At 35.3% G+C, this 20,969-nt stretch overlaps 1 protein-coding gene across 2 annotated transcripts in view; it reads left to right on the top strand.

The window, feature by feature from the left end:
* The first annotated feature begins 198 nt into the window (after positions 1-198).
* Positions 199-20,969, top strand: part of LOC137032024 (uncharacterized) — a 28,049-nt gene continuing 7,278 nt past the window's right edge. The window contains exons 1-10 of one of the 2 annotated variants that reach the window (XM_067403500.1): positions 199-355; positions 8,132-8,286; positions 10,984-11,081; positions 11,182-11,334; positions 11,436-11,579; positions 12,380-12,628; positions 13,040-13,414; positions 17,611-17,862; positions 17,941-18,047; positions 18,129-18,175. In XM_067403500.1, the coding sequence (XP_067259601.1) occupies positions 11,030-11,081; positions 11,182-11,334; positions 11,436-11,579; positions 12,380-12,628; positions 13,040-13,414; positions 17,611-17,862; positions 17,941-18,047; positions 18,129-18,175 (1,379 nt within the window). In that variant the 5' untranslated portion in view covers positions 199-355; positions 8,132-8,286; positions 10,984-11,029. The remainder of the gene's footprint in view (positions 356-8,131; positions 8,287-10,983; positions 11,082-11,181; positions 11,335-11,435; positions 11,580-12,379; positions 12,629-13,039; positions 13,415-17,610; positions 17,863-17,940; positions 18,048-18,128; positions 18,176-20,969) is intronic. The other variant, XM_067403492.1, reaches the window with a different exon arrangement.

Raw genomic sequence — 20,969 nt, forward strand, 5'->3', positions numbered from 1 at the left:
AATTCATCTGATTTTGAGTATAAAAGTGTGTGTTCTGGCGAAGTATAATATAAAAATGCACTGTATAAAAATACAAAGACATTGGAATGCAAGCGAAAAGAGCTCTAGGAAAGGCTCGCTGAAGCAGACAGAAGGCCTTTGGTGTGATGAATGATGTGTGGCAATGATATAGAGGTGAACAGCACTGAAGTGTCAAAGTAAAAACAAAGGCATACGATACCACAGACACATGAGCGTAGAGCTGCGCGAATCACGTTGCAGTTTCCTGTCCCGTGTGTGTGACTGAGTGTGTTTGGAAGAAAATGTCAGTGTAGCTCAGAGTTCCTAAACAGAACACACACTTTTCATCAGAACTGTAAGTATTGCTTTGTTACTATGACAAACACAAACTATGCTGCTTTTTGTTATTAGTCTGCATTTCTGATTTCTTTTGTCGTATAAAGCCAAAGGTGATTTGTTAAATGTCTGACACAAACGATGAGCTATAAAATAATCCATTCAAAATGACAGTGGTGGAGATGTGTTTATTCCTTAATGATGTTTACAAGCAGTTTGTTTTGTTCATTAAAATGATATGGTCATAGGCCTATATAGTGTTTTGAAATTGTATTGTAGTGTGAAGTTTTGCGCAAATGTTTCGGATGCCGTTCTGACGTTTTTGGTGTGATGTTTGTAATCATGGAACTGAATGATCAACAAATCATCAAAAGTTTAATAGCTTAATGATAACATTAATGAACATTTTAAGAAACATTTTTAGGTGTATTGATATATAGACATAGTATACTTGTAAATATTTGTTTGTTTGTTTTTCTTATGTCTTACTGCATAAGTTTTTGTGTTTGTCAATGTGCATTTGTCGATTATGTTTTATTACTCTTGTTGTAGACATACAAGATTTAAAAGTGTCAGCCTTCACTTTGAAGAATATTAACAGATATTAGGTATTAATATCGTATTATTAAGTCACTTGTGTTTAATTATAGCTGTTCTGTAGGCCAAGGCCTCAGAAAGGACCGTTACTTGAAAATTCACAATTATTTGTTGTCAACAGACAAACTCTTATAAACTGTGTGGTCAAAGACTTTTAATAGTGTTCAGGTTTAGTGTTTTGTAGTCTTGTGTGATAAGCTGACGGTTTATGAAGTTTCAACAGTTTCGTGATGCGTTGAATGTTCACGCGGATACAGCGAATCAGTCCGATTGAATACTTTTTTATTCTGTATTTGCTACATTTACTTTAAATCATTGATTGAGGAATTGAGGTCCTTGAGATATCAATTTAAAAGTAAAAATGTGTACATTTAGGTAATACTGAACAGAAAAAGCACATTCTCATAAACATAATTCACAAAATTAGATCATTTTTACATATAAATTGGAAAAGATTTTATACCTATATCACATAATGGATATATTGGTTCAAAATTTCAAGGTACAGGTTTCTCTAAAATGCCGACCTTTCCTTGTTTGATTCTGTCTGTGCAGGAAACAAAGTCTGTGGACAGCTTTTGGACTATGACTTATTAATTATCATCCTCCACCCAATTTTACTAATGAAAATCCATCCAAAATGCTGCTAGAGCTTTCGTCATCTAGCTAACTTTTCTGATTCCTGTAGCTCAAACATGCTTTTACCAACGGCAAGGTGTTGAGTTTGCTTTTAAGGTGACGCATGAACCTGATAAAATGCAATCGAATGCAATGCAAGTTGCTTTGGATGACAGTCTGCCAAATGTATACATTCACAACTGGTATTAAGATGCTTTTTAGTGGATGTATGAAGTCAATTCCCAAGTTCACACAGGTGTCCAACCAGAGTAACCACAGGTGTATCACATGAACTCGTCTGACAACCCAAGTATCCAAATACTCTTCTAGTCTTCATTTGAACAGTAAGGCCTGGTTTCACAGACAGGGTTTAGATTAAGCCAGGACATTTAATTAGCTTTTATAAATGTATAAAAATACTGATGTGTATCTTGAGACAAAACAATGGCACTGACATATTTTAAGTTCTGTCAGTGCACGTTGTTTTCAGTCAAAAATCAGCTCAAACATGCATTTTAGTCTGCCTTGTCTGTGAAACCAGGGGTTAATTTAATGTTTTATCAATTACAATACCTCAAGTATTAATGTCAAATATTGTCAAATAGTATTGAAAATTGTGAGATTAAAAACAACAATAACAATACCATTTGATATGATATTTTGTTAACTTATGCAATAGTATTCATATGTTTAAGTGTGGCTTAGGTGTCCAAATACGTTCTGTGACGCCAATGAGTTTCGACAGAAATACAAACAGATGCCCGATCATAAAAAAAAACAAAAAAAATGCATGATTATCAGACATCACTGCCTGTTGTTGAAGATCCCAAACAAAATTTAGAAATAGGTCTGCTATCCCTATATATACTTTTTCAAGAGTCCAACACATTGTGTTCCCTCAGGTGAATAAAACTTAGCAAAATGTGCAAGCATGTCGAAGAATTCTGTTTGTCAGGGTATAGCAATGTCTTGTAAATGTCTGGGTATGGTTATATAACATGCTTTTTATATCATGCTAAGTATTTTCTGAAGATATCATTCCAGCATAACTGACTTTATGCAACAATGAACTATTCTCGTGTAGCGGCACGGCATGTAGAGACAGCTGTACTGTAGGAGCTTTAAAAGATTTTGGCGACTTGATCTCGTTCTGTCATGGCCTGATGTACCACCCGATTAAAAAATCGGTTTACATGCAAATCATCAAAACATCTTTCCAAAATTCAACATATCAAGAGCGCTTTTGACCTCAGATGCAGCTCATGGAGCACAGTGAGAAAACGATAAACATATTGACATTTTTTAATAATCACCTTGGGTTACACTTTATTTTGAGGTGACATTGTTACAGTGTAATTACATAAATAAGTACTGAATTTTAATTAAGTAAGTACATGTACTTACTATGGGGTTAGGGTTTGGTTTAGGGTTAGTTGCTTTTAATTATGCATAATTTATTACTATAGTAGTAAGTACATGTAACTTGTAAACAAGTCACCTTAAAATAAAGTGTTACCTTAACTTGTGTTGTCTATGGTTGTAGATACAGCAGCATTAATAATCAAAGTATAAAACAACAGTGTATTTTATCTATAGCGTTTGCTGTTTAATGCAGCGGCCTGTAGTTGTGAAGCGACACTTCGTTCATTGATAGAAACAAAACTTGAAGTGGAGGACAGACAAAATGTTTCAAGACACAGTAGCTCAATGAAAAAAAATCTGCATTAAAATTATTAAATGAGCACAATCATAAAATCCAGTATCGGCTGTTTGCGCATGCATTTGTTATACGCAACGTATAATCTGTCCAATAACAGAATAATAAGCTCAACATATTACATTACCTTTAAGAGTATCCATACACACAGGGACATTAAATACATGTTGTTCATCATTTAAACGTTTTTTTTTTTTTTACAATATGGTATTAGAAATTGTAATATATGCATACATGCATACAGTTCAACTTTGCGCATACATGCATTTCTGTCAGCTTATGAAGGAGAGTTTGGACAATGTATGCATGCAATATGCCACACATGAATATTAATCTTTAATATAGTGGCACTCCTACATTAATTAAAGTAGCAGTCAGCAGATGTTTTGACCCACAATTTAAGGAATCAACATGAATCAAAGGAATCAGTCAGACAAACTATGTGGAACGAGTTGTTAACGGCACAAGGATGTGATGTTTTTAGAGTATTAATTTAATTAATCTCTAATGAACATTAAGTTAAGACCTTTTCCTTATGTTAATTATTTTAGAGTCATTTAGATGTTATCAATATAATGAAAGTCACGATTGGTTTACAATATTTTATGTACTTTTAAATACGATCATCGGACAACATCTCTTGATCTTCTGAGAATTCAGTCCAGCAAAAAATCCTTCTCTGACTGTAAATGATGAAAAATGAGGCAGTAAATCATTAAGTCAGCATCCAGATTCCAGAATACATTTGTGTTTCTACACTGGATTTGGAATCACAATTGAATGAGGAATTAAAATAATAGAATAAGTGTGCTTTAATAGTGAAGGAAACATCTTTTTTGGGTGGTCCAGTGTTATGTGATGGGTGTGACCCTTAATTTTCATTACTGCAGCACTTGACAATGAGTGTGAAACAGTGACCTTAACAAGTTTAAAAATAGAGAGTGCGTCTGTGTTTGTTTCTGGTGTTCAGAGTGCTGCTGTTATGAAGGAGGGAGTGATTTTCATAATGAGAGCAGGATTCCCTCTTTCACAAAGTGTGTCATACAAACATTTTTCTCTATTTCTCATCCTCTCACTTCAGCTTTGTCCCACACACATCCCACACATTTTGTCAGAGTGTTTTCCTACCTGACAGTTTAATTCTGGAACAGTAAAGTATTCATGAGAAAGAAAACAACAAATGTGGACCTTTATCCTTTATGGATGATCTGGGTCTGCTGTTATGAAAGAGGCATTCAATAAGTTCTAGTCAGTATTTTTTTTTTTTTTAATGTTTAATTTTTTTAACTTCTCTCAAAAGACACTGAGGATGTTCAAGTGATTCATTCAACTCAGCACAGTAAACAAGCATCATCTTTACCAGATGTTAACCAGATCTCCCCCCCCCCCTCCCCAAAAAAACAAACAAACTATATTTTGAATTTAAAGGAACTCCACTTGACAACGAAAACGAGAACAATAGGAAATGACACTATAGATGACAGATTTCGGAAAATATTTATGACTTTTTAAGCATTTCTGTGAAAATACATTAATAGAAAGGGCCATTTACGGATAGGCCCATCAGCAGAAAAACACAGCGTGCAAGAAATAAAATGACGCGATCACAACAATTACGCAATGGAACAGAATCATCATCTATACTGTGAGGTTTTGAAATTTGCAGTCTAAAATATGATCTAATCTTCTGTACATTAATCTAAAAATACACATTTTCGTAAGCCTCAGACCAAATGTCAGTAATCTCTCTTTCTCTCGACATCTCTTTCCACTGACATTTAGCCATACTTGCATTTCAAACCTACAGGACCTCATTAAATGGAGGAGGTTTGTAACTGAAAACTCAAGAACGAAAGAGACAAATGCAATTTGTCTTTCTATGTAATTTCCACTCCCTTTTCCAAAACAGCTCGTTCACCATGTGAAACTCTTACTCTAGAAAACCCAGAAGCTGTTGCCTGCAATGGCGTCCATCTTAGCCGTCTTCAGCACTCTGCACACCTCAGACTCCTTCAACATTTCCTACGTCCCACAGTCTAAGCAGATGTATGCGTGAATCACTAAACGTTTCTGAAATTTCAGATCTGGTAGAGGGATCCCCTGTTAGTCACGCTGGTTTAGGAAATTTTTCACAATATATGCATAATTATCGCATCATTTTAGCAAACCAGATTGTAGATAAAATGGCAAGAAAAAAGAAAAGTGTATATTATTTGCCCCAAAATGTCCTTTATACAAGTTCCAATGTAAGATGTGTGGGAGATGAAGACAATATCAGTCTTTGGTTCTTCAGTCGACTACACACAGAAATGACTTGCTAAAGGGGAAACACGTAACGAAAACCTGTATGGGACATATTGAAATAAATCACCCACTTTTCTTGCTTGCTTTCTTTCTTTCGGTAATGATTATGTTGGTGTCTCGACACCCTTTCAGTCTGTGAGTAATGAGGGATCCCTCTAAAATGGGTCTTTCCTTTTACCTCCGAGAGAAAAATGAGAATCAAGGAGAATGTGGATAGACAGATAGACAGATAGAGAGATAGATATATTGATACAATAATGATCTTAAGAGTAAAGATCTGCATGAAGCTAAAGGTATTTTTTTGAACAAGATGCATGGCAGGAAGAGCGAGAATGACAGAGAGGTGAAACCTCAGACACAGATGTGAGGCAGGCAACATGTTTGTTTCAACCTTCATGTGGTTCCCCTTAGCAAACCACTCCTGTCCTACAGCGCTGAAAGATGCTCAAGAGTACCTGCCCCTCTCTCTTGCTTTTCTTTAATGTATTTATTTATTTTATTTTTTTAATTCACTCTTAAACATGTTACAGTTTTACATACTGATGTCGTTGGATAATCTTCGAAGTTCCACAAAGAACCTTTTCTGTGTCTTAACAAAACTGAGCAACCCCTGACAGCAACAAAGCGTCGGCCCAGATCCGGCCCACATCTGATCCGCATGTTATCCACATGTACCAAATGTGGGCCAGATCTGGGCCAACACTTTGTTGCTGTCTGGGACATCAATGCACTTGTGCTTTCATGAACCCAGAAACTAATATGCTGAGCTGAAGAACTGAAAATATAAGATGAAGACGTTTCTTCATGGCCAAAGAAGCTTGTAGTCAACTCAAAATCCTTACAGCGTTGGTTCTTATTAAGAAAAGAGTTCTTTGCCAAACCCAAAGTGCTGCAAAGAACGACTGAAGAACCTTCATTTTTAAAAGTGCAGCTTGTAAGAATCGCCCTGGCCTTCTAAATCCTCTTAAATGCAAATCTAACACAATAATCAGAATAAGAATCAGAAGTCAATGAATTTGGGCGTATGAACTATTTGTTTTGGTGAGTTGCAAAGTATAAATGTAAGAGATTCAATTCTAAAGAGAAGAGGAGCTCTAAAGAGAAGTGTTGTGCAGAAAGACGCTGACTTGACATGAAATTTTTATCTGTCTCTTTTTTGTTCTCTTTTCCTAAACATCATTTGGTTTCGCATTGTTTTCTTTAGCTTTCATTTCAGTATTTGTTTAGTTTATTTTCCACTAAGGAACTGCATTGGTTTGAAATTCATCTTGGAGCAGAAGTAATACATTACAGAAAAAAAAAGTTAACATACACCCTTTATGAGATCAGTCCATTTTTAGAGGAACTTGAGTTGTGCTAATTTATTTTAATAATATAAGAAACGGTAATCTTCAGTTTACCCATGATGGCTTCTTTAAAGGATATAATCTATATTTGAACTGATTTTGATCTTCATATTTGCCTCATAATTGCATGTTACATAAGTATAAATTAAATGAGTCGCATTTGCACTTTCATATACTTTTCAAATTCTGTTCTTGTTTTGTGATTTTGTGTGTGTTTTTAGAAATAACATTTAAATCAAGAAAATATTTCCTGTACTTTACAGTACTGGCCATCTACATTTTATTCAAATTTTCTGTCAAATCAAATTGATCTGTGAATGTACAACTAACCATTTTAAAGTCTTTATATGACTTTCAGTTATTTAAGTTATTATACAAATTATACTGAATTATCTATTCATAGTACAGTAATTATATATCCACTCATATTTGCTCAAGCCGTATACGCACTCGAGTCCCAGGTGCAGGTTAATAGTAGAATTAGGCATTGGATCTCTTTAAACGGATGATAGATGATAAAATTGTATGTAATGCTTTATTCAGAAAAGTAAGGAAAATGGAACAGCTGAATGACAACAGAGGAATAGAAAGAGTTTCTTCTGTCGGTCATGTGCTGATAAAGATGTTCATTCATAATAAAAAGTGTTTTTAAACGGAGAGGATTAGATAACATATCTATAACGCTCATGGTACTGACACTGACATTTGAAAGTATAAATGGACATGATCAATTAAACAATGATGTGGCAAACAAACAATGAACCTCAAAAACAGAAAAACCTAATTTATAAAACAAGGCTATTCAAAATAAGGGTTTCAGAGAACATGTTGGTCTTTATATAATAATAAAATATATCTGTCATTATTTATTGCAGACTAGAAAAACCTACTCAGAACTTTTTGGTGCGCAACACGACAATGTCTCAATTTTTCTGGTTATCATCTGAAAACTTACAAAACGTTAAAATTTTATGTCATTTAATTATTGTCATTTAAACTTTTCAACATTATCTGAATGTAAAATTCCCTACATATAAGATATTTATTATGAATTATTATATTGTTCGAACAATAATGTTTTAGAGGGAGAAATTAATGCGGTTAGAAAAGTAATTATCGTACTCATTTTCTAGCGACAACTCAGATTTTCCATGGAAAAAGAGGAAAAATGTATAACCAAATTCTTAAAAAAAAAATGTGTTTAATTCAACAGCTTCATGTCAATAACCGGACGTCTTCTTTCACCTCTCAGGCCAATCAGACAGAGGGGAGGCGTCAATGAAGGTTAAATAGAAATATTTTGGCCTGAAAGTGAACACATCCGCTGCACAACTTTGAAGAGGAACGATAAAGTATTTTGCTCATAAGGTGAGTATATTTAGTAGATGTACATTTAATTATAAACTTTAATCAGTTTTTATTATGGATGATTTTATTTAATCTGGTTTTATGTTTCTCTAGATCAGAATAGGGGATCAATTCCTTTTTCTACTTTTTAAAGTTACATTTCCTTAGAAATGAAAAACTAAATAAACCTACATTATTTACTGTGAAGTCTATAATACTGTAGAAATTAATGGATTAATTACATTTTGAAAAATTAACAGGAATTAATCTTTGCACTCTATATTTTCGGTTCGATTAAACTGTCGGCACGTGTTACATGGTTAAAAACTTGGTTCATACAGAAACTAGAAAACGTTCACAATATATAACATAAGACATCAGATGTACAAGGGATGTAAAACAGACGTATATTCTCTGGTGAATGCAACGCTGTGGAAATGAACTGAAGGACTGTCTTCGGATCTATATCATGATATTAGAACATCAGTTTTTATATTTCCTCTGTACTTAGTACTAAACTGAAGGAAAAGCACTTGAGTAGAGCATTAAAATAGCTTTGAATTTGATCTCAATCTAAACAACAACAACAAAACATGCTTAATTAAGTCCATTACTTTATTCTGAAAGTTTTGTTTCAAATTCTTGGTCTTACTAATGTTCCCCTCCCTTCTCCTCCATGTCTGTGTGTCTGTTTACTGTTTAACCTCCATCCTGACCACAGCCCTGATCATCTGTCTTTCTGGGTTAGTTGTTCAGGTGCAGTCTCTGGCTGTCTTTATCTCTACATCTGTCGTTTGTGTTTCTTTGTGTGCTTCTTCTTCCTCTGTTCTGTTTCTCATTCTTCACAAACTTTTCCCTCATTTCTTTGCTCCACTAGATACTTAAAACTTACATCAGATTACAATTGCTAAGTTCACCCATTAGATGTTTTTGTATTATATGGCAGCAATATAAAGGGAAATTTTAATTCAGAATCAGAGCAATAATGGTTGAAACTGTTATATTTGTATGTCGCAACTAACGGTTTTAAATTTACTTTTATATTTTATTCATAAAGCAGATGTTTTTTACCCCAAATAAACATCTTACATTTCCAGGATGCAACCACCGATCATTGAGTGCTGCTGATTAATGATTTCATTAGCCATGATTTCTTTCTTTCTTTCAGTATAAAATTGCACTTATTTACACTGAAATAAACCAATTTAAGCCATTTCATGCATAATTAGCATTAACCAGGAGGCCCATGTAAATATTTACTATCCCACTCTAATTACGTATTATTTTGAACTATATGTTGTTGAATTTTTAGTACTTAAAATTAAAATGAAATTTTATTAAAAATGTAACTGGAATGAACAAAAAGTCACAATGCGGGATACTATTGCGTACTCAACTGTATTGGTGCAGATTATCCCAAGCAGAATTTAGATTTATTAAACATTTACTTAAAAGAGAAAGTGCATTTGTTACAAGAAAGTCTTATTTCTTTCCTATAGCTTTATCGTGTATTATTTTATACATACATTCAATGCTTCATACTATAAATCTTGATAAACTGAATCTAAACAGCCACTTTTTTTTTTTTTTTAGAATCTAAACAGCCACTATTAATAAAATAATAGAACATAATTTTAAAACCAAAACTGAAAAAAATCAAGTTGGAACAATTCAATTTTCTTAACTGTGCATTTATTATTGAGCGTTTTTATCTTAAAATAGTCATATGTTACATTTACGTATTTGGCAGACAATTATTCTGTGATTTACATTTACATTGCATTTAACCTATATATTTATTGTAACGAATGTACTTTCTCTTTTAAGTAAATGTTTAGTAAATATAACTTCTGCATTGGATAATTTGCACCAATATAGTTGAGTAAGCAATAATATACTGCATAGAACAGATTGTGACCTTTTGTTCATTCCAGTTACATTTTTATTAAAAGTACTAAAAATTCTACAACATAGTTCAAAATAATGCGTAATTATGGAATATAATATGGATAAATATGGAATATTCATTTGCATGCATCCCTTAGGAATTAAAGCCATGACTTTGGCGTTGCTAATTTAGAAATCTAAATATGAGAAATATAAAGAATTTTACAAGTTAAAGTCAAACATTAAAGGATTTACAGAGTGCACTTTGTAACAAATCAGTCTGCAGTTTGAATTGTCAATCTCTTCAGAAGGAGTAAAAGGAGAGATTTGTGCGAATCGTATGCACAAAAAGAGAAAAAAGCCAAGATCAGATATAACAGATATAACACACACCGCACTCCAAGCTCAGCGACACCACCAGCAGCGCCATGTGGTGTTCTTTTTTCTGTGTGTAAGCGTGGAGAGATCCGCCTTTCGTGGAACAAGGGAGGAAGAGAGGGGGTGTTTTGGTGGAGGAGGTGAAGAGGTGAAAACAAGAGGGATACGAATATACTCCCCGCACAATCTCAGCCCACCACAGACACACCTCTCTGCGTCTTTGTCTTGCCGTCTTTCTAGCTGCTGTTCTTTCATGCTTCTTCACTGGTTCTTGTCTTCCTTTATGTCTGTAACCCATAGCCCACCACAAAGCTTCTGTCTCCCCCTCACCATCCTGCACTGTTTCTGTTTCTCTCAATCACTCAAGAAAAATCTGAGCCCACCACAAGCCCCTTCCTTCCTCTGTGCTGTGTGATGCTCTTGGTGATACATTTCTCTATGGCTGTCTTACAGATCACCCTTCAAACATCCTCTCTGGTTCTGCTCTGAGGACAGAATAATGTTTTGTTGGATACTAATATCGCTACTCGTTCAATTTCTCAAAGCACAAGGTAAGTTGCAAATATCTTGACAGTTGTTATATGGTGAAGAGCATGACATGGAGTCTGTATAAGCATTCTTCTTCTGACCGATGTGTTCTTCTATCATCAGAAAGCCCCATGGTAATTTACGCACAGATTGGAGGGACCGTTACGCTACATAGAGATTCATCAGTAAATGCACCAAATGTTTATGTGAACTGGTTCCGCGGCTCAGATGAAAATCCAACTATCAGCAGGAACCCTCAGGGTGGGATCCAACTGGGTGAGATGCATGTTTTTACTGAGTTCATGCCTTTTTTCTCCACAATAATAATCAGGCTACCATGTTTGATATAACTGCACATGTATGTTTGTCTTTTGTAGGGAAAGATGTTAAGACACGTGCCTCTCTGTCACCGGATTACGATCTCCAAATCTCATCAGTACAGGATTCTGATTTTGAAGTTTGGCGCTGTGTACAACATGTATTAACGTCTACTCATGTCAAGACCTACAAACTGTACCATGGTAAGACTAAGTACAGAAAGTGTGTGAGAAACAAAAGGTAAAAAAGAGACCCAAAGTTTACAGCCACAAAATCTCTTAAAGGGATAGTTCACTCAAAAATTGCTTCATCCTTATTGCATTCTTTCTTCTGTAAAACACAAAAGAAGATATTTTGAAGAATGTTTTAGCTGTTTTTGTCCATACAATGGAAATCAGTGGGTTCAAAAAGCAGCACTGGACCTCACTGAGTTTCATTGTATGGACAAAAAAAATAAGTAAAAATAGTAAAATAAATAAATTAATAAAAATAATAAATTAATAAATCTTCTTCGTTCCCCAGAAGTCAAAATGTTACATAAATAAATGATAAATGTAAATAAATGATGACAGAATTTTCTATTTTGGGTGAACTATTCTGTTAATTGCTCTCATATATTTTCCAAAAACACTCAAGGTGTTTTTCTATTAGTTCAACTATTGAATAACACTACACCTACTGCTTAGCTCGATTCAGGATGTGAACACTGCAGAAGTAGTCTGCCCCGTGTGTCATAGAGCTGAACTGCAAAAAAGAAAAACTACATGAAAAATTAATCTATGAATATATTTTATAATCATCTATCTTACTAAACTCATAAAGGCGATGATTAAGTCATATAATTTTAATTCTGCACTGCATATTTGGCAGAATGAACAGAATTAAATGGGCTACTCCACTCTCACATACATTTTGATATTTTTGGCTATAACTTTACACATTACATGATAAGATTATCTAATGTTGCATATTCCACCTTTCAACACATTTTTCTCTATTTCAGTCACTATACCCAAAGTGCCAGCCGTGATGTTTGGTGACTCTCTGTTTCTGGAATGTAAAACTGAGTCGAGTTCAGCGACGCCCAGAATAACGTGGATTCCACCTGAAAACTCAGGTTGTCATCAAATCAAGCGTAATGGAAACACAATTTCAGTCAAAGATGTGTCCAGGTGTCATAGTGGTGTTTGGACATGCAAGGTGAATTATGACGGGAGAGAAGCTGAAGCAAAAACAACTGTTTTTGTAATAGGTGAGACGCAGTTGTTAAACACTATGTGTATCTATCCATTTATTAGTTTTCACATTCTGAGAGTTGTTTACAAAGCAATAAGAAATGTATCATACACAAGAAACAAAGAAGATGATTACAGTCAAGATCTATGAGTGGGAGGAATACGGTGAAATAAGTCAAATTTAGCAGAATAATGATGGAGCACTGATAAAAGCTTGTCTACTCTCACTTTTTGTAATGCTAAATGTAAATATATAAACAATATTTAATAAAATTTTAATAGAATATAAGTATACACCTGTTATTTCATTTGTATTATGTCATTAATTATGTTATTATTATTTATTTTATGTCTTATGTTTATTTAAATTGCTGCTGCTAATAATAATAATAATAATGTTCCCTTTATTTTCATCTCTTTTCCTCTAGACCTCTCCCCTTCTCCTCCAGATCCGATTTATACCTCGCTCTCCTTGTCCTCCACAGTCAACATTCCATGTTCCCTGTCATCTAACATTCCCTGGTCCATGTTAAATGAGACAGGCCTCCTGGGTGGTAATTGGAGCTTCACTCCTCTCAGTGATCTAAACCAGCAGAATCTCCTCAGCCTCAGTGTTGGTCCCGTGGTCAGATGGGATGTCACACCGGGCACAGACAGCAGGGTCAAGGGAAGAGAGTTAAAAGACACGGATCTATCGATTCATAATCTGCCTGTATCAGAGAAGATCAGGGGGGAGTACAACTGTAGCCTGAAGTTCAAGAGCAAGACCCTCAGCAGAAAAGTCAAGGTGGAGGTTCTGCAGGGTAGGTGAATGACAAGTGTTGGGGGTCTAGTAACTAACCACAATACTAACTACTTTCAGTCAATATTGTGACAGCACTTCCATAATATTTTTCCCAGTGACAAGCTACGTTTTCCACCAAACACGAAACATTGCAGATTGTTACTGCACAAGTATATTATGTGGTGACATAGTAGTTTTTTTCTTTATAACATAATATATATTTGTATGCTGGCACAATTTCAAATGACAGTTTAAATTTTTTGACCTCATTTGAGAAAATGAGGACATAAAAATGTACTTGCATTTAGTGAAATTGGCTTAGGTTTAATGCAGTTATCGTGACAAATCGGGAACATATATATGCTTAGTATTAAAAAGGAGGGCAAAGAATTCAGGAATTTAGAAACTGTATTGTTCATAACAGTTTGAAAATAAAAAAAATGTAGAGAATGTATTTTATCACTTAGTGCCTTTATACTGAGCACCATTATTACATAATTGAATACTTTGGATCAAATTAAAATAGTATGCTTTTCAGTGCATCTAACGAAGTTACCACAAATTAAGCTATAAAATTAATACAAATCAAATTTTAGAAAAGAAAAATAAAATGCATAAAAACCTGTTCCTTTACATGGTCCATTAGCTGAAATATCCAACATGTTTTTGTCTTTTATCTCAAGAATCAGTGAGTTCATAGTTATACCAAGTACACACAAAAGATACTAATTTAAAATATGTTTTTAATTATTTAAACTTAAATGACGTCGCAATAATCTTGGACTTATACTGACACCTAGCGGCCTGAAAAAGTTGTTTTCAGTTACAATTACTAATTTATTTTCAAGCAGTAAAAGTGTCCAGTAACAGTGAGTTATAGAGATAAAGCCACTAGTATTAGTGTGATCTCATATAAAATATATCACCACATAAGTGAGTCTATGATTTAAACATATTTTCAAAAATGTTGTTCAAAGTAAAACTTTTTAATAAGAAAAAAAAAAAAAAAAATAAGAAAAAAAATATATATATATATATATAATTAACTTGTAGCTTGAAGCAAAATTGCTTTCCCAACAGAATTGTCACTGGACAATGAAATTACTTTGAATGAATAAAGCATCACTGTGCAGTGTGCATTAATTATTACAAAATAATGGCTTGAAACTGCATATTTCTGGATACATTGAGAATCACGATTTTTTGTTTAAAATAGAGTTCCCGATTCTCCCACAATTCTAAATGGACAACTAAACAAAATAATGTTTGATTTACTAGTGGTAAATTTCTGGAAAATTTCTGATTAAAAAATTCTAAAAAGAATTCTGATAAAATTATTTAAAAATATTTCATTTATTAGATTTTTTTTTTTTATCTGTTTGAATTAATGATTCAATGACTCACACAGACTTCACTTGTTTCATTACTAGACGAATCAGCGTTTGAACGAATCTCTTGAATGAATGATTCAATGACAAATATTTTTTAACAGTCAACTATTGCCACATACATGTGTAATGATGTAATGAATACAATCATTATTTAAAGGATTAGTTTACCCAAAAATGAAAATAACATGTCATTAATTACTCACCGTCATGTCGTTCTACACCCGTAAGACCTTTGTTCATCTTCAGAACACAAATTAAGATATTTTTGATTAAATCCGATGGCTCAGTGAGGCCTGCATAGACAGCATGCCAATTAAAATCTCAAGATCCACAAAGGTTCTAAAAACACATTTAAAACAGTTTATCGGAGTTCAGTTGTTCTACCTTAATGCCAAAAAACCCCCCAAAATAACATCTTTTTAACAATATAGTGATGGGCCGATTTCAAAACACTGCTTCGGAGCTTTACGATTCGAATCACTGATTCGGAGTGTCAAAATCACGTGATTTCAGCAGTTTAGACGTTTGACAGGAGATCCGAATCACCAATTCAAAATAAACGATTCGTAAAGCTCCGAAGCAGTGTTTTGAAATCGGCCCATCACTATATTGTTGAAAAGTCGTTATTTTGTTTTTTTGGCACATAAAAATATTCTCGTCGCTTTATAATATTAAGGTAGAACTAAGGGTCTCACATGAACTGTTTTAAATATGTTTTTACAGGTGCTGGTCATATAATTAGAATATCGTGAAAAAGTTCATTTTTTTTATTGTAAATTATTTTAAAAAATGAAACTTTCATATATTCTAGATTCCCTACATGTAAAGTAAAACATTTCAAAAGTTTTTTTTTTTTTTTTTTTAAATTGTTGATTAGAGCGTACAGCTCATGAAAGTCCAAAATCCAGTCTCTCAAAATATTAGAATATTTACGTTTGAGTTTCAGTAAATGACCATCCCCACAGTATAAATTCCAGGTATCTCTTGTTCTTTGAAACCACACTAATGGGGAAGACTGCTGACTTGGCAATGGTCCAGGAGACAATCATTGACACCCTCCACAAAGAGAGTAAGTCACAGATGGTCATTACTGAATGTGGTGGCTGTTTACAGAGTGATGTATCAAAGCATATTAAATGCAAAGTTGCCTAGAAGGAAGAAATTGTGCAAAGGTGCACAAGCAACATGGATGACCACAAGCTTGAGAATACTGTCAAGTAAAGCCGATTCAAACACTTGGGAGAGCTTCACAATGAGTCAAATGAAGCCGGAGTCAGCGCATCAAGAGTCACCACACAGACATCTTCAGGAAAAGGACTACCAAGCCACTTCTGAAACAGAAACAATGTCAGAAGCATCTTACCTGGGCTAAGGAGAAAAAGAACTGGACAGTGAACAGTGGTCGAAAGTCCTCTTTTCAGATAAAAGTAAATTTTGCATTTCATGTTGAAATCATGGTCCCAGAGTCTGAAGGAAGACTGGAGAGGCACAGAATCAAGCTGCTTGAAGTCTAGTGGGAAGTTTCTGAAGTTAGTAATGATTTGGGGGACCGTGACATCTGCTGGTGTTGGTCCATTGTGTTTTATCAAGTGCAAAGTCAATGCAGCCATCTTCCAGGAAATTTTGGAGCATTTTATGCTTCCATCTGCTGACAAGCTTTATGGAGATGCTGATTTCCTTTTCCAGCAGGACTTTAGCACCTGCCCACAGTGCAAAAACCACTTCCAAGTGGTTTGCTGACCATGATATTACTGTGCTTTATTGGCCAGCCAACATGCCTGACCCCTGAATCTATGGGATATTTTTAAGAGAAAGATGAGAAACAGTCGATCCAACAATATACAGATGATCTGAAGGCTCAATAGTGCCTCAGCAGTGCCACAGGCTGATCACTTCCATGCCACACTTCACTGATGCTGTAATTTGTGCTAGAGCAAGTCATTTGCTGTAATATGTGCTGCCGACCAAGTATTGAGTGCACAAATGAACATACTTTAAAGAACTTGAACTTTTCTGTTTTGCAAACCCATTTTTTGATTGATCTTAGGAAATATTCTAATATTTTGAGATACTGGATTTTGGACTTTCATGAGCTGTACGCTCTAATCATCAAAATTTGAAAACTTTTGAAATGTTTTACTTTACATGTAGGGAATCTAGAATATATGAAAGTTTCATTTTTAAAAATAATTTACAATAAAAAAATGAACTTTTTGATGATATTCTAATTATATGACCAGCACCTGTAGTACCTTTGTGGATCTTGAGATTTTTAATGGCATTGCTGTAAATGCAGGCCTCACTGAGCCATGGGATTTAATCAAAATATCTTAATTTGTGTTCTGAAGATAAACAAAGGTCTTATGGGTGTAGAACGACATGACGGTGAGTAATAAGTGACATTATTTTCATTTTTGAGTGAACTAACCCTTTAAAGTTTCAAGTTACTTTCAAAAGGTTTTGATATCCTATAACCTATATTCAAACTTTGAAATTTTATCACAGTACTTCTGTGACAATTTGAATTATTGTAACACAGAAATAACGATACTGTGATAACCAAATACACATATCCTTTACTCTACTTAATGTAAGTGTGAACTCGTGAACTGGATCAGCAGCAGCGTCAACACAGATTTGAATGTTCTCTGATCATTGTCATTTAGGATTTAATATCGCGTGGGTGTTTGAATCGAGATATCAATCATTTAATGATTAATCATGCAGCTCTTGAAATTGAAAATGTACATTTCTGAGATTTTTCTTACAATGCAAACTTCTTGGCTTATTTGTTTTTAACTCTGTATACTTCTCCTTCTACTAGTTAACTCTTCTGGTGGTTCTCGAGTATATGAAGGCCAAAGCGTGAATCTGACATGCACATTGGGACATTCAATTGCCTCTGACCTAGAGGTGGTTTGGAAATATCCTCCTTCCTTCCCTTCTCAACCTCCTCAACGTCAACATATTATATCCATCCCTGCAGTGACAATGCAGCACAGTGGCCAATGGAAATGTCAGCTCTTGCTCAAAAACGGGACGATCCTGACATATGCTGCGCTATCATTAAAGATTGGTAAGAGAAGTGAAGGAAAGATGGAGAGATTGATACATGTACAATAAAATGTGTAACACTGTCAATAAACTTTCACAGAGAAAGCTCCAGTGGACGTCTGGCTTTGTGTTGCCATAAGCAGTGGAGTTGTGGTCTTCATCTTGCTCATTGTTATCACCATTATAGGCATTCGCAGACACAAACAGGTAAATTCATAGTTCTGCACACTTCTGTCTTTTGTGAAGTGTTTGAAAGGTGAAATTTTTTTTTTTTTTCAATCTTAACAGACAATGATGTACAGACGACGCAAGACCAGATACTGCTGCTGCAAAAAGTGAGTTTGGTTTTTGTTATATATGATGCTTTCAAAATAAAGTGCGGCATCGGCATCTCACAGCAGCACTTCTGGTGGGGAGAGATTGTTCTCCCTCGGTAGAAATCGCGGTGGGTTTAGGGAAGAAATGGGAACGCGGGGGCACCACGATGCGACCGCAAAGGGCACTTTCGCGATCAAAGGGGCAGGGGCTCAAGCCCCCCAGGCCCCCCTCTTGTGCACGCCACTGCCACAGCATAAGAGAAAGCAGAAATTGTTGCGAGTGTGTATATCGCCTACTAAGCTATATATCCAGCAAAAAGTGTGTCAATAATATCACAGTTGTGTTTCAGTGCTGACAAAATTAGTAAATAACATGCCTTGATAAAAAAAAGGTAGTGTAGGCTATTGTATATTGTTTTTAAATGTTATTACATATAAACTGTTATTCAGTTAATATAGAAATTAGTTTCTGATATGGTGCATAAAGCTGAAATTGCAGCATCTCCAGCAGCTACGGACTTTCGTCTTATTAAAAAAAAACAACAACAACAAAAAAAAAAAACTATATTTGAACAAAATAGCATTATATACCTCAGAACTGTCATTTGTAAGCATTTATCATAATGTTAATGTAGTTTCTGATGCTGCGGACATCAGAGAAAGCTGAACTTAAGGCTGATTTATACTTCTGCGTCGAGTGTACGCCGTAGCTACGGCGTAGGCTGTGCGTAGCATACGACGTAGCCTGACGTGCACCTCTTCAAAAATGTAACAACGCGTCAATTCTACGCGGACCGCAAGCACTCTGATTGGTCTACTAGAACCTCTCCCTCGGGTCAAAAAACTGGCGCGGAGCACTCGGAGAAGAGCGAGCACTTTCAACTTCACTGAATGAAAAAACACTCTGTTTCAGAGGACACATACAGTTAAACTGCAACAAAAGTCATTACCTATTTGCCGTTTCTCTGCCGTTTCTGTTTGTAATGACTTCTCTTGTACATGACGAGCTGCTTCTTCTTCGGCTTTTGTTTTGATACTCAACATGACCGTGTACACTGCCTCCTAGTGGTCTGCATGCACGTCGACGCGGACAACGACGCAGAAGTAAATGAAAACAGACGCATAGCCTACGGCGCAGAAGCTCCGGCGTAGGTCCGACGCTGAAGTATGAATCAGCCTTTACTGCGTGTGTAGCCAATATATAGGCTAAATGGCAGTCTTGTGGTAGGCTATAATGTAATGACAATCCTGTGGTCTATATAATGTTATTTTGATCAAATGTAGTTTTTAAAGTGAAAATAGCCTATTACATCAAATTAACGTAGCCTAATTGGCCAGCGGCAGATGCTACAAACAACGACAGCTGCCGGAGAAAATCTGTGGGTGCTGGAGATGCTGCAATTTCAGCGTTGTGCAGCATATCAGAAACTCATTTTGGTAATTACTGAATAACAGTTTTTATTCATATGTAATGACATTTCAATGCAATATTTAATACACTGCATTTATATTTTATTAGGGCATGTGATTTACTATATAGGCACACACATGCAACAATTTCAGCTTTCTCTTATGTGAAGCATCAGAATGTTTTTAACAAAATAATGATAATTGCTATAAAATGACAGTCCTGTGGTAGGCCTATATAATGTTATTTTGTTGAAATGTAGTTAAAAATGTAGATGCCACGGCTGCTGGAGATGCCGCTGCAAGATGCCCATTTTGTGCCAACCCTCTCTCTCAAAATAACACATACAGTTGCCCCAAAACATATTTGGACACTTAAGCTATACAACTGAAATACACCAAGGACAATAACTATAAAGATAACGATAAAAATATAGTTCTAAAAATCGTTTTCAGTATTAAAGAATAGGAGAGTTCACACCCCAGCTATAATGACAAAAGCACAAAAAACTCATTGGAACGATAAAAACACTGACACCCAATCAGAATCCATCCTGCTGTAAAGAGCTTGAGCATTTAAAGTTACAGACAAGAATAAACAAAACGACATTGTCCGCTGGAGTAGACGATAATACACTGTGCCAAATTATTATGCAAGTGACATATCAGTAGGATTTCAGTACAAGGAGCATTCAAATTAAATTTTTTTAAAGAAAGTGTTTGTTTTATTTCTCCATATCTTTTTAGATAACTGGCATCAATCTCAGACAGGTTTGTTAAAGGTACAATTTGTGATATTTTTTTCCGCTAGAGGTTGCTAGAAGCCTATTCAAAACAAAGGCGCAGTTTGATGACGCCAAGTTTTAGAGCAGAAACTTGGTCTCCATCTTATTAACGGACGGTGCAAAAGAATAGGGATTGGAATCTGGAAGAACTCATGTTCGTGGATGCAATTATTAAAGTTACTGTAGTATGAAGCAGAGCAGGACCAAGTGTTGTGGGAGCTGAACGAGGAACTGGAGCGATTGATCAACACACGCCTCACGAGCAGCGGGACTTTTATTATGACACAGTCGCCGGCGCCGCTTCCGCTTTTCCGGTCATGAGTTTACGGGAGCTGTCCTTGTCGACAGAACCAGCGGCAGATGGTAAACAGTAATTATGTTCCATAAATAAGTAACACAATCCACCATAAAACGTGCAAGTAAATAAGGAACTGCTTGAAGCAAGCTAGTGGTTTGCTGGACGCTAGACTCTACTTCCGCATTTGTCCACGGCACTGTTGTCATGTGGTTTCTACGTCAGTAAAGGCGGTAACAAAAGTAACTGACGTCATTGACAGGCGACTGCACTGCCCCGTGTCACTGTTTAGAATGGGAATTTTCTCATGATTTACAAGTAGTTG

Source organism: Chanodichthys erythropterus, chromosome 2 (genome assembly GCF_024489055.1).
Source record: "Chanodichthys erythropterus isolate Z2021 chromosome 2, ASM2448905v1, whole genome shotgun sequence".
Classification (NCBI taxonomy): Eukaryota; Metazoa; Chordata; class Actinopteri; order Cypriniformes; family Xenocyprididae; genus Chanodichthys; species Chanodichthys erythropterus.